The sequence below is a fragment of the Neltuma alba genome, unplaced genomic scaffold, assembly GCF_004799145.2.
Source record: "Neltuma alba isolate B1F8T4 unplaced genomic scaffold, ASM479914v2 tig00011920_pilon, whole genome shotgun sequence".
Classification (NCBI taxonomy): domain Eukaryota; kingdom Viridiplantae; phylum Streptophyta; class Magnoliopsida; order Fabales; family Fabaceae; genus Neltuma; species Neltuma alba.
In genome coordinates, this window is record NW_021636512.1 from 48,111 (window position 1) to 63,435 (window position 15,325).

Genomic DNA, 15,325 nt, shown 5'->3' on the forward strand with positions numbered 1-15,325 from the left:
CTTGATTTGTGTGATATTTTATAAAGAAATAAAGATTAATTATTTGGTTATTTTAAAATTTTATGATATTTTTATGCATCTCATGTATCTCTGATTAAAAAGTGTATATTATTTAATAATTCTATGATATCTTTATCAATCGCCATATCTTTAAACATTCTCCCTCATCCACTCACGCACATCACTGAATTTTCAGAAGCAACTAACCAATTTATTTACATGCATTTTACCATGTTCAGTCATTTTAATATGAGAAAATTGCACACAGATCCCACAGAAGGTAATTAATTCTTAAAAAGTCCCTCGAAATCCTCAAATGCTTCTTAAGTCCCCACTACTTCAAAGCAAACAATTAAAATTGTGAAATTACCTACTTACTCTCACTAATTAAAAAAGTTGTAATTGACTGTTGTGTGGGTTGTGACTGTATGCTGTGCATGTTATCATTCAGTTGAGTGTAAGTTGTGATTAGCTTTTGTGTATATTGTGAATGGCTCAAATATAGGTTGTGATTGACTACTATGTAGATTGTAACTGTAATTGTGCATGTTGTCATTTGGTGAGGGTAAGTACATAATTTCACAATTTTAATTTTTTATTCTGAGGTCCTTAGGGACTTAGGAAACACTTGGGAATTTTGAGGGACTTTTTCAAAATTAATTGTCTTCTGTGAAACTTGTGTGTAATTTTCCCTTTCAATATATACATGCATGCATTGCCTCTGCTTTTTATACTTTCTTTAGTATTGCTATAATTTGATCAAATTAATTAACGGTGCTTCGGTCCTACCAATGGGATGTCATAATAAGATGAACCAAGTTTCAAGTATTTTTTCAAAAGAGTTATAATTTTAATAAGATGAATCAAGTTTCATATTTAGTGGCTAATCTAAAATTTTACGAATGAATGTGCAAATTTACTTATGATTTTATTTCTCAGGTGCATCCAACACTTTGATATTTTTAGTGGTGCAATTTCACTAACAATATTTTTTTATTGTAATTTTATCCCCGATTTTTGGATGCAATTTTACTTCTTAGAAGTCAAATTACACTAAAAAATAAGATTATGAAAAAAAATTGCAGCACCAAAAAGGTCAAAGTAGTAGATGCATCTGAAAAATAAGATCATGGGTAAATTTGCACCCTTACCAGGTCTTATTATTATTTGGACCAATCAACTTGGGCTAACATTAGCTCTCATTCGGGGCCCAACCATCAACTTTCAGGCTTATGTACAGGCCCATGTTAGAGTACAAGAACCCAGAGATAATTTCAAAAAACGAAAAACACATCATAACCTCAGAAGTCAGAACCCCACGCGGAAACCAAAAAAAAAAAAAAAAATGGAAATACTGAGTGTTCCGAGTAGGGTTTAATTACTGGTCGTTAAGACGCTGAAACCCCTCTTTCGCAGAAGCCGAAGCCCTCTGCTTCTGTAGCAGCACGCCCCCACAAAGCTGCGCGAATTACAACCCTATCACATTCATCAAGAAAACTCGCGTTTACGCGTATGTTCATATTCATTTTGTAACATTGGTGGTTCCGTGGAAATCTCGAGGTTTTGTTGTGAAGATGGTGGAGAGCCTGTTGGCAGGTACAGAGACCAAGAATCCATTGGATTCTGGTTCGGATCATTCTAACGGGTCGGTGTTATTCAGCCGTAGAATCGAGTTTCTTCCCGCGAAGAAGCCCTTCAAAGGATTTTCCGATGGCGGGAGTGATTTTAAGCTCGAGACTTTAAACCCCGTCAGCTCATCTGAAGCTCGGCGACCTGGTTCCGGTTCGGTTGGAAAGAAGCACGATGGTTCCGAATTCTTTGATTTTGGTTTGGATCCGGAGCTCAGTTTTGGGATTACCGTTCGAAGGATTGTGAGTCCGTCCTTCACTGGAATTCATCTGCTTTAGCTTCTTTCCTTTGTTTTTTTTTTTTAATTAACCTGATTGCCACAGCTGAAAATGGGACAGTGTGAAGGTTAATAATTTGGGATGAAAGTCAGTTCAAATAGAGATGCTCTTCATCTTTCCTTTTTCAGGAGCGAAAGCTGAAACGCGTTAATTTCCGTTTCCTCTCTACTTCCCACCTTCGTTATTCAAGTCTTCCCTTGAACTTCGTTAGTTGGCATGCCTTCTGTTTTCATGACTGCTTCTTGATATTGGGATTACCGTTCCAAGAATTACCTGTGCGATCACCTCAGTTTGATTGCTTTTCATTTGCTTCAGCTGCTTTCTTTTCCTTCTTTTCAATTAACTTGATTGCCGTGTCAGAAAATGGGACAATGTAATTGTTAATAAAGATAAAGCTCGGACAGGGAGCATGTGCCACCGATAGCAAAACAACGGGCGCTGAATCTTTATTATTTTTTTGGGGGGGGGGGGTTCACTCTTCAAACTTTTCACAATGCTAGCATAATTTTAAATTCTTTTATTTAATACTGTTATAGCTCTTCATTTGTTTATTCTGGGTAAGGACATGGCATTTTACGTTTTGTGCTTATCTGTCTTTGGGCTCAATTACAACTCGTTATTTGTTATTTCCAGGGAGCTGGCTTGCGAAATTTAGGAAACACTTGTTTCCTTAATTCGGTATTGCAGTGTTTGACATATACGGAGCCTTTAGCTGCATATCTACAAAGTGGAAAGCATAAAAGTTCTTGTGAGCTGCTCAGCTTTATTTTCTATTCTATTCTATGACATGTATCTTGTGTAGATTTTTATATAAAGTACTTTATTTATGTTCACCTTTTGCTTTGGGGTATTGTTTCATTTAATTTCTACTAACATTTTATGATCAATGTAGGTCATGTTGCTGGATTTTGTGCATTGTGCGCGATACAGAATCATGTCAGTCGTGCACTCCAATCAACTGGGAGAATATTATCTCCAGAGGATCTGGTTATGAACCTGCGCTGTATCCTTGTGTTCGATTCTCTGCTTTTTGAATAGACAGTTAGAGAGAACTAATTTTTCGTTTGCTTAAAATGTTGGTAAATTGATAAGAGGTTAAACTGCCTATCTTCAAATGTTGTGGTTCTTGTTATATTTTTTTCCTGCTCTTTTGTGAATTTAATCTTTTTCCACAATGGAGGATCTTGGCACAAATGGTTGTTCTTATTGGGATGCTAAGGTGTCCATTGGCCCACAAATTGTCAGGATTTGTTGCCAGTTATGATTTTTTTTTTCGTTCCAAATATTACTTACAATTGACATGTTGTAAAATACAAATATCGTATATTTTCTGCATCAGTCATGATGTCCATATCTGCTACTTCTGTTAGGGTGTAATAACAGCTGATTAGATTATGGTATGAAGCATCATTTTATTTTCTCTTTTGTTGACCATGCGCTAGATTATGTTAGCTGAGGCATTGTGAAGCCGTGTGAGGTTAATGTCACTAATTGTTTCTTAAATATAGAGTAATCTCCTCTTAAGATGTATTAGAATTTGTCCTTCTTGACAATGAGATAGGCATATCACGGAATTTCCGAAATGCAAGGCAGGAGGATGCACATGAGTATATGGTCAACTTGCTTGAATCAATGCATAAATGCTGCCTGCCTTCTGGAGTTCCAAGTGAATCCCCTGGTGCCTATGAGAGGAGTTTGGTTCACAAGATCTTTGGTGGTCGTCTCCGTAGTCAGGTATCTCTGGTTTTCTTACTCCTAGGTTTCTCTGGAGAAACTTGATCAGTAACTATTGTTTGGTTATGACGGGGGAATCTATGTAAAACGGACACCTTTATTTTAATGATTTGGCAGTTCTTGTTCGATGATTATTCCTTGACAATAACAAAACAGTTTGACTTCTTTTCCAGGTCAAATGTCATCAATGCTTGAATTGCTCCAACAAGTTTGATCCATTCTTAGATTTAAGCCTTGAAATATTCAAGGCAGATTCATTGCAGAAGGCACTTTCAAATTTCACAGCTGCTGAGTGGTTAGATGGAGGAGAAAGGCAGTATCAGTGCCAACGATGCAAGCAGAAAGTTAAAGCTCTCAAACAGCTTACAATTCATAAGGCTCCATATGTGCTGACCATTCATCTAAAGCGGTTTTATGCTCATGATCCTGGACAAAAGATTAAGAAAAGAGTTCAGTTTGGTTGTGCACTGGATTTGAAACCTTTTGTCAGTGGCTCCTATGTGAGTAACTTTTTTCATTACATAAAAACTGCAACACTTTCTTTCCATATGCTATTTGCTGTTCTTCCAATTTCTTAAAATTAAATAACATGATAGACATATGGCCCTTATATGAATTGCAAAGGGTGAAAGGACCCAAAAACACAACATCAATTCACTGAAAAATGAATTGCTTATCCCCCCTCAATATTTAAAGCTGCAAGGAGTTGGTTACAGACGCAAAACAGAAACATTCATTCTGTCTCCTAATTTCCTAATATCCTGAAACTACCCGCTCCTAAGATCGTCGTCCTAAGCACATGGAGTTAACAGATAAACCTCATGCGACACATGAAGATAACAGATAAACCATAGAAATTATGCAAAGATAACGGATAAACCAGATAGACTAGTAAAACAACACTAAAGTCAGGTAACAATGTGTTTTCCACCGGGATAACTATCCTCAAATAATGTTTTGCTTATTGGGAAATGTCGAGCTGTGTTGTTTGATTGGCTTCTATATGTATCTGTAAATTATCATCATGGTTAACTCATTTTCTTAACTGTAATCTATGGTAGGATGGAGACTTAACGTATTCTCTTTATGGGGTGCTGGTTCATTCTGGCAGCAGCACTCATTCTGGTCACTATTACTGCTATGTCCGCACAGCAAATAACATGTGGTACACCCTGGATGACAATCGGGTATGGAAAACAATCTCTATATGGAGTTCTTGGCCTCTGATTTAGTTGAATATGAAGTTGAAGTGGGAAAAAGAAGCCATTTTTTTGTCATGGAAAGGGGAACGTAGCATGCATGTTTTTCTCAAACTCTGTTCACAGCTATAACACCTATAAGTTGTCATTTTGTTGCTTCAGTTATATTTGAATAAAACAGCTGGTGAACTACTGGCTATAAAATGGTCTGCATACATTTTCAACTTTTGTTTTGATGACCGTGCTTGGAAAGAATAATATTTACATGTGGAAAGATACTAGTCTGTTTTAATTTGTTGTCTTCTGTGGGCTCCTCATTACTGTAACTTGTTACAACAGGTGAGCCATGTTAGTGAGCGGGAAGTTCTGAATCAGCAGGCTTACATGTTATTTTATGTTCGGGATAGGAAAAGCAGTGTTTCAAAGAAACCTGTCGACATAGCCCAGAAGGAGAATATAGAAGTGAATGTGAGTGCAAGTAAAGCTACTGTATATTCGAGCCAAGCTTTGAAGAAAGAATTGGTTCTAACTGGTCAAACAGAAAATTTACTCAGCAAAACATGTTCGTCTGCTGAAGCTCCGAAAAGTTCATTAAATATTGATTCTTTGAGGGGTTCCTTATCAAAGGATGCATCAAATCAGCAAAGAAATAGCCCTTTAAAAAATCGCTTGATACAAAATAAACAATCTGTATCTGAGCCATGTTCTCAGCCACCGGCACAAAAAGATTGCTTGATACAAAATAAACAATCTGTATCTGAATCATGCTCTCAGCCACCGGCTCAAAAAGAGTCATTAGAATTGCCCCCTCTTGCTAAATCAGAACCTGAAAGCTTGTTGCCATTAGGTGAATGTGTAAACAACAGTTGCACTCATAATATGAAAAACTTAGTTGCTTCGGCAACTGACTTTATAAATAAAGGCAAAGAGAATGGAGTTTCTAAAGAGGACGTGAAAGACACTCTCTCCTTGGCACCATCTGTTAGTGACCCTGAAAAAGCTGCTTCTCAACCTGTGATAGATGAAACCTCTCAGAAGGTAGATGATTTCATTTCATTAGCTAACATAAGTTTGGGGCAGATTTGGTGCTCTTAAAATTATATTGGTTACTAAACTGTGATTCTCTCTTCATGTAGATTAATGGTGTTACTACGCTTGGAGGTTCAAGTGCTAATACATCAAAAAGCACTGCTTCTACAATTTCTCTAATTCAACCAAGCAATAGCAGTTGTCAGGTTAATATATTTTCCCCTTAAAATGGACTTTGCTTGGAGCTTGGTTGACTTTCTTTTTACCCTTTTTTTTTTTTTGTAGGTTGGGGGTTCTGCAACTGGTTCGGAAGGTTGTGACAAATCAGGCAATCAAGTGTGTGAAAAGGTTGTTGGTAATCAACCATTGGTTCTTGACAAGTCAGGAAGAAGGTCAATGGATATTGGTGGCCTTAGCCACAAACGCATCAAGAAGTCAAGGAAGAAACTTTTGAAGTATCGGGTTTCAAGTTTGCATGTTGGCTCTAACTTCCTTGTGATGGCATCTTTTAGCTTGCGGAAGAAAAAGAAAAATAAAAAAATTGAACGCCAGACTTCTGATATAAAGAATCTAAATAAAGAAAAGCTGGATGAATATATCTCTTCAGATGTAGGGCCATCAAGTAGTGTTGGGAGTGTGGGAACCAAATCATCTTATAAACATGCTACTAATCATCTGTCTATGAACTCAGTTGGTGGTGAATCAGTGATGGAAAATATTGCCAATGGAGAATTTAGAAAGAGGATTGATCAGGACTGTGCTGTGCTTGCCACTGCCAAGCATGTAGAAAAGGTCTCTGGGCATAGCTCAGTTGCAAACCATTGTGATTCTAGACAGCCCAATAGGCTACGAGATGGTAACAGAGAACAAATGCATAGTAGTTCGATGAGTAAGCTTGCCCGAGGTCTAGAGGGTGAGTTCTTATTGCTGCTCTCCAGGTTCCTGATTTGAGTCTTGGTATCTTCATATCTGACATCACTGTTCTTTATTTTGGTACAGTTCCACGTTGGGATGATGTAGAATTGCCTTCATCTCAATCCAAGGAGTCAAAGAGTGAGATCATGAGCATTGGCTATGTTGGGGATGAATGGTAAGTCTAATTTTAAAATGCTCTTTTATCTGTAAGCAATGATGACATGGCAGGTAGTATTGTTTTTAGTAATCCATATCGTATTCAAGTAGCGCATACGACTCATGCATGTACATACATGCCCACCTACGCATACACATGTTCACGCACTTTTAAAAAAAAAACGTTACTCTGATGTGTGTTTCAGATAAATCTTTTTATGCTTTTCATATTTTGGTGCCAAACTTTTCAAATTGGAAGTTATGACATGTTTAATGTCTCCAGGACATGTCAGTATGGTGGAATTTTTTATGATGAGTAGTAATTTTGGACTAATTTTTTCAAGAAATATTGATTCTGCGCTATATTATTTGTTATACATATAAACATGTTCTTATTTAAACATATCGCCACAATGATTTTTCCATTCTACATTTTTTCACAAGCTGCTGCATATTGCAGTGCTTTTACTATAACCGCACTGGACTGGCTGATACATACTGTGTATTGCTATTTACAAATTAAACTTTGGTCATTTTAAAATGTTATAGGGATGAAGAATATGATATGGGGAAGAGAAAGAAGTTAAGGCGCTTTAAGCATAGCTTTGGTGGGCCAAACCCTTTCCAAGAAATTGCCACTGAGAAATCTCGGTTTAAAAGGGCAAAACTCGAGCAATGTCGCTCAGGGAACCTTCCGTTCCGTTCAGGATTTGTGGTAGACATTAGTAAGTTGTCGAGCTGAAATTGTAACGGAAAACACTTATGATTTTCCCAGTTCAAAGTTGTGTTCCTAGCATTAATTTGCCTGAGAGCAGAGTGTTGTTAGGCTTTTATCATATGCTTTGTGGACATTTCTCTTTTCAGAGAACTGTTAGCTGCGCATGTTCGAGAAATGATATGTGGCTACCTTGGGTGGCTCGAAAATTTTGTTCCTCTTAGTTTTCACCTTAGCAGGGTCATCTTCTAACACGTAAAACTGTTTCCTGTATCGTTTATTTGGTGGATGGATGTATTTGGCTATGTACTTGAGGTTAATAGAATTCGTATATTTATTTTTATTCTATGATTCTTGCACTCACATTTTGTTATTTTCGTGTGGCACACTAACGGTCATTTTCAAGACTGTAACAGAGCAGCTGATGGATTGAAGTTTTTTCCCTTCGCCAACTCATAGGTTGGAAGGTTAAGTGAATTGGAGTAGTAGTGAAATTTCTGAGGGTTTATTCATTACACGAGGAGTTTACTGTTATTTTAATTAGAAAAGGAAATAATCGTAATTTTAACTAGAGGTGGGCATGTGTTAGTTTGGCTAGGTTGCAAATTATTTAAGATTAATAATTAAATAGGGCAATTCCAGCTAATGAGCTAAACCGATTTATCTGAGGGAAATGAACCGAAATGGTTGGGCTTTTGGGCATGGCCTATTTTTGCTCACATTTTTTCCTTGGCCAAAAATTTTAAAAAAAGGAAGAAAAAAAATTAAAATTTTGAAATGTAAAAAAAACTAAAAAAATGCCTTTTGATTCCCCCCCCCAAAAAAAAGTGGGGAGCCCCTCGCTGGAACCCTGACGGCAGCCGGCAGGCAGCCTACTCGGCACAAGTGCGGTGACTGCCAATGGGGGGCTTTTCTTTTGCAAGGGGAATTCTTTTTTCCAAAAAGGGAAGGAAAGTGAGATTGGTGGGATTTGATCTTCCAACTCGGTGGTTTCCAAAATCAAGAGTGGCTGCTGAACTGACAAACTTTGTTGATATTATGGAGCAAAAGAAAAAATTAACTACTTTATTTTGGCTCTAGCTTATGATAACAGTTCATCTAGGAATAACAAGTCTTGATTATAAAATGATATGTTTGAATTTGGGATTAACAACATAGTTTTTTTTCCTAACACAACTTGTAAGTCAATTAAAAGTGATAATAATTCATCTTAGAATAAAAAATCTTGATTGTAAAATAACAACAATTCATCTTTAATTTTTGGAATCACCAAGTTGGGAAATCAAATCACACCAACCTCACTTCCCTCCCCTTTTTTTTTTTTTTTTTAAAATCCTCCTGCAAAAAATAAAAAGCCCCAATGGTAGCCACCTTGCAGGTGCCTAGTGTCGGAGCTCCCGCATTGACAGGAGGCCCGCCAGCTACCACAGTGGTCGTCCGCCAACAAAACCCTGCGAAGGGGCTCCAAACTTTAAAAAAATGAGCATTTTTTGTAATTTTTCTTGAAATTCAAAATTTCAATTTGGGTTTATCTTTTTTCTATTATTTTGAGGTTTAAGGTGTCTCAATTGAAATATCATAATTTTAGGCTTCTTTATTTAGAATTTTTCTAAATAAAAATCTAACTATACTAAATTTTTATACAAAATATCTAACAAAGCGGGGGCTAGAATTTTTTTTTTAGAAAAATGAATACTAGAACAATATATATTATTATTATGGAACAGATATTTTGAAAACCACCTGGATACATAATTGCAATTAGCACATCATGATAAGATTCAGAAATTTTTTTTTAAAAAAATTTTAAGTCAAACGATAACTAACATTTGCCTTTTATCTAATGCAACATACAATTGGCCAAAATTTAAAAAAAGTAATGATTTTGGATTGGTTTATTTGAGTCCTCATAGGCTCAACACTAAATCAAATCAAAATAACATTAAAATAAAATAACTGAAGTGAACCAGGAAAGAAGGATGATGGATAGATCCGTACTTGATAATGATTTTGCAGGTAATAACTATTATTAAGCCAGGCCTTGAAGCTCTCTAATGATTTAGCCACAAGAGCATAATTTTGCGTGATGATGAACTGCATGGTTTCGTTTCTGTTAATAATTCAAGTGAATCCAAAAACCACTCATTGAGCAGCAATTATATATTTTTATTTTTATTTTGAGGCATAAAAACACCAAGCCAGACCAAACTGCTCAGACCTTTAAGGGCAAAGGCAAAAGCAGCAATTGTATATTCTTTCTTTGTTTCCAGTGCGTCGAAACCTTTCCGAATTCTTCATAACTCTTCGAATAGAGTTGCTTGATGTCTGGCTCTGTAGTCAATATTAATATACAACCTCAGGTTCTAATTATAAGAAGTAGTTAACTAATTTGAGGAGATTAAGAAAAGAAATTAAATTGGTTATTTATAATAAATGGATGTTATCTTTCCTAAAATTCCTTGCTAATCAAGTTTATTAGTTAGAACTACCATTGTTAGAAGGATTACATTAGAAAAAAAAATACATAAATATAAGAGACAAAGTGAATTTGGATATTATATTTTAAATCAAAATAAAAGTCAAACATATACTTATATTAAAGACCGGAGGTAGTATTGTTCAAATAGAAAATCTAGAGTTTAGATATAAATTTACCTGTGAAATATTCCCCCAAGCGTATTTGATATCATAAATATTATCATGAGCATTTTTAAATGGAGCAAAAATGTCATATCTACTACTTATACTTAGCGACTGTCGTGATGGGGCCATGTTCAGATACCGTAAAGTAATGGACATTGGACATATTTAATGGATATACTCCTCCGGTCCTAATTATAAAACTCAATTGACTTATTTGAGGAGATTAAGGAAGTAAGTTAAGTTGGTTATTTATAATAAATAAGTGTTGTCATTCCTAAAATATCCTTGCTAATTAAGTATATTGACTAAAACTATCATTATTAGAAGGATTATCTTGAAAAAAAAATGCATAAATATAATAGACAAAATGGATTAGGGTCTTATAATTAGGACCAAATAAAAAGTTAAATGGGGTCTTATAATAAGGACCGGAGGAGTAACATTTATGCTCAATTTGAAAATCAAATGTTAATGTGTGATGTTACACTTACACCCAAAAAATATTTATTGGATTAGATGTACATGGAAAAAAATTTTATAAGTAGGTTTGAATTTTAACCCCTAACTTTATTTGGCTTTGGTAACCCAAAAAAAAAATTATTTGGCTTTTAAAGTTAGGAATTCATAAGGTAGTACTCCAAGATTCTAAATACGGGAGCCAATTAAAAAATCAATTTTGATCTTGAATATAAACCAACACGTAATCTAATTTGTATAAAGATATTTTAAGGAGATAATGCTATATTAATTAGAATTAAGTAACTTAGTTATATTTCTTAATCTATTCATTTTAAATAAGTAACTCTTATATTACAGAATAGATGAGTACTCTCCAGCTTTTTATATAAATTGCTTATAACTAATTCATAGCACAAGAGAGACAATTAAATTATTAATTTTGTCTGTAACTTCTTTTTCCCAAATTTTTCTATTTAAAAACAAAAGAAAGAAAAGCAAATCCTGTCTCATAGTTGAATGTACTGTTACAAGATTGGAAAAGATGTAGTCCTAAAAAAGTTAATGCTCAATTTGGTGATTAAAATGTAAATGTCCTACATAAAGGAGAGGAAAGAGTATTTAATAAATTTTTTAAACTATTAAAAAATAATGGGAAAATGACAGATAAAGAAGTTTCAAAATGTGAAATGTCAATTTGGGAAGCTAAGGAAATGTAATTACATATAGGGAAGTCCTTCCCAAATTAAAATTTTGAAATTAAGTGAAATGACAAAAATACCATTTGTTCTTTTTTTTTAAAAAAAAACCCAGCCCCTCACTAGTGGCTGGCGACCGGTGACCACCGCCGGCAAATGGCCTCCGATGGCCGCCGACTGCCTTCGGCCACCGGTGTGGTGGCTGTCAGTGAAGGATTTTTGTGACAAGATTTTTTTTTGGAATGGGATAATATTGGTTCAGAGTGGCAGGGGTGGGATTTGATCCCACAACCCCTTGGCCACTTGGACCAACAAAAAGGAAGATAGTCATTGGGCCATCAAAGATTTCTTAACTTTATAATGCAAACAAAAATATAAGTTAACTCTTTTACTGTGACTCCAGCTCGTAACAACAATTTATCTGAGGATGACAAGTCTTAATTGAGAAATAAAAAGTCTAAATTTGATATTCACAAAGCAAATTTTCCTTATACATAACAAATAGCAGCATGTGCATTAATTAAAAATGATAATAATTTATTTAAAAATGACACGTCTTTACTGAAAAATGACAAGTCTAAACTTGATATTAACAAAGAATGTACGTTAATTAAAAATGACCATAATTTATTTGAAAATAACACATCTTTACTAGAAAATGATAAGTCTAAACTTGATATTAACAAGGCAACTTTTCCTTATACATAACAAGAAATACCGAATAAATTGTTGTTATTTTTCAGTAAAGACGTGTTATTTTCAAATAAATTATGGTCATTTTTAATTAACATACATGCTATTTCTTGTTATGTATAAGGAAAAGTTGCCTTGTTAATATCAAGTTTAGACTTGTTATTTCTCAATTAAGACTTGTGATCCTTAGATAAATTGTTGTTACGGGTTGGAGTCATAGTAAAAGAGTCAACTTATATTTTGTTTGCATTATAAGTTAAGAAATCTTTGATGGCCCAATGGCCATTTTCTCTTTTGTTGGTCCAAGTGGCCAAGGGGTTGTGGGATCAAATCTCACCCCCGCCACTTTGAACCAATGTTATCTCATTCCAAAAAGAAAATATATCTTGTCACTGCCTCTGGCTGCCGGTCACAGGCCACCAATGAGGGGCTGGTTCTTTTTTTCCAAAAAGGACAAAGGGTATTTTTGTCATTTTATTGAATTTCAAAATTCCAATTTGGGAAGGAATTCCCTATCTGTAATTACATTTCCTTAGCTTTCCAAATTGGCATTTCACTTTTTGAAGCTTCTTTATCTATTATCTTCCCAAAAATAATACTCCTAGGAAATAATGAGTCTTTTATTTTGGAACACTAAACTTTGACTTAATAATTAAAGACAACAATAATTATTAATTATTATAAAAAATCAATAACATCAGCAAATTGACAAAAAGTAAGAACTCTTGAAGAATGCAAGTAGCCAAGTACCAGCTTTTATCCCCCCACCGAAAGCCGCAAATCATATTAACCCACTTTTTAATATTTGAATCATTAGTTAAGTAAGATTAATTAGTTTACATTTTTGACCAAAGAGATTAGTTTAGATTAGTACTTTAATTAGGAGATAAGATAGAAAGAGACTGAAAATGAAATATGAACTCTATTTTCATTTGACTAATTTGAACTCAGATTTACCGACTAACACAATGTTTTAGCGTTTTGAATGTTAAAACCAACAATAACAAGAAGTTTTATCTATTCTATGGGATGGATTACGTAGATTATATTTCTCCGATTCTAAATATAAGACTTTTATACACCTCCGGTTCTAAATATAAGGCTTTTATACATACTAGTATAGGGTCATATATTTAGGACCGAAAGAGTACTATATTAATAAGTAAAAATATTTTTCAGAACAACTAATTTGAATTTATTTTAGATTAAACTCTAATTACAACTTAAAAGGATATTTTCCTAATATAATTTTCTTTTCCATAAAATTCAAAAGACAAAAAAGGGAGAGTAGATATGCTACTGAAATATGGGAATCCTAAAATGGCCCTTTAAAATAATTTAATTGTTATGAAATCTATAAGAACTATTATATTATGAAATTAATTTTTGTGAAGTGACTTTGTTGCCTTCAATAAAATTAGTTTCACTGCTTTAATAATTATTGTCCTTTGATAAGTTAAAGTTTTTACTCATTAAATTGTTGTCATCATTTTGTTTTTTGTTTTCATATTTCAAATTAAGAGCATTTAGCTAATTTTGCTATAAAATTTATCTTTAGACTAATTTGTAGTGATCCCACTGTGATCAGATCATTTTGAAGATTCAGAATTGGAATTTGCAGATTTTAACAGTATTTTTGTGTCCTTTTTCCATTAAAAAAATTAAAAATAAAAAGCAAAAGATGAAGATAAGAGACAGTGGAGTCATGATTATTGTAAATAAAAATGTAATAATGTGTGCGTGTGTTGATTTCACGTTACTCCTCAAGCCCTCACCCTTCAATGAATGCAAATCATTTCTGTACTTTTTTTTTGCTCTTTTATCCTTCCACTGTCTCCCTTTTGGCACGCGTATCCTTTTTTGTGTGTCTTTTGATCTTTTCACCCAGCAAGTAAATGTGATGATATTGTTTATATTTCACTATATATATAAATTTTAGGAGAAATTAGAATAGAAGACCTAAAAAAATCATATTTATTGTGGAGGATCTTAAAAATTCTAATTATTTAAAAAGACCAAAAACTAAAATATAAATATACTAATACTAAACTACCTCTAATGAACCTTATACTCCCTCTAACCACATTTCAATTGCTTAACAATTAGCAGCTAAAAAATAGCACTCTATTATCTTCACTTTTTATTATTTTTTATTCAATCTATACATTATAAAAATTGTGCAATATAATTATATATAATAATGTTCACTTAAATTTGATCACTAAAATTTAATAGTCTGTGTTCTAATTTATTTTTAAAAAAGTTAAATTTTATATACGAATCTAATTTTTTCTTTTCTATAACATTAAATTAGAAGCAATATTTCAAAATAAATTATGCTAAATTAATTTAAAATTTTCATAAAAATTTATACATGTTGAAATATGTTTTGAAAAATAATTTTTATTTTGATTTTGATTAAAATAATTAAAACAATTTATTATTAATTATTTTGCAAATTTTATATATCTTTATCTATCCATATATTTTTATTATCATTTTCGCTCATTTATTATATCTGACTATTTTTTAAAAATTATTTAATCTAATTTTTAAAAATAATTAAATATATAGTTTTTATTATAATATATTTAATATGACGAACACGGTTGAGAAAAAAAGTAGAGATGAAGAATTTGCCCTCATCTTAATGGCTGAACAAAAAGACTTTATTTTTGGTTAAATATTTTGAGTGCGTTTTGTTTCCAGTAAATAAAAATAGTATAGATATTAATGGTAATTGGCAAATATTTAAGGTATGGTTAGTGGAAATGGAAGCGATTTAATCAGGGACAATCAGGAACAAGCAACCATGTCTTCCATTCTGTCTTGTCCTGGCACTTATTTTGACTGCAACTGTGTCTTCCATTAGTATATAGAGGGACTATAATGAAATAAAGCTACTTTGAAGTTTTTTATGAAATGAGGCATAAAACAAAACCACTACAAAGAAGTTTTGTGAGTTCGAAGGAAACTTTGAGTTCATATTGGTTGTGGGTTGAGAATAGAAATTAAGCTCTATGAGATCTGATTTTCTGTTATTTCTTAGTAGCTCAGTGGTGAAGTGGTAGGCTATGAACTGATTGGTTGTAGGTTAAAATCCTACTTAGGAAAATTTGATTCATTCTGATTTCTTTAATTTCCCTGTCTTGTCTTTTTTAAAATTTTATATTTATGTAA

At 33.4% G+C, this 15,325-nt stretch overlaps 1 protein-coding gene across 1 annotated transcript; it reads left to right on the top strand.

The window, feature by feature from the left end:
- Positions 1-1,400: 1,400 nt before the first annotated feature.
- Positions 1,401-8,003, top strand: LOC114719525 (ubiquitin carboxyl-terminal hydrolase 23). The gene is made up of 11 exons (XM_028905037.1): positions 1,401-1,871; positions 2,541-2,655; positions 2,800-2,910; positions 3,469-3,641; positions 3,815-4,141; positions 4,703-4,828; positions 5,180-5,878; positions 5,977-6,075; positions 6,155-6,782; positions 6,869-6,959; positions 7,490-8,003. The coding sequence occupies exons 1-11, from the start codon at positions 1,575-1,577 to the stop codon at positions 7,680-7,682; spliced, it is 2,859 nt and encodes a 952-aa protein (XP_028760870.1). The 5' UTR covers positions 1,401-1,574; the 3' UTR covers positions 7,683-8,003.
- Positions 8,004-15,325: the final 7,322 nt, after the last annotated feature.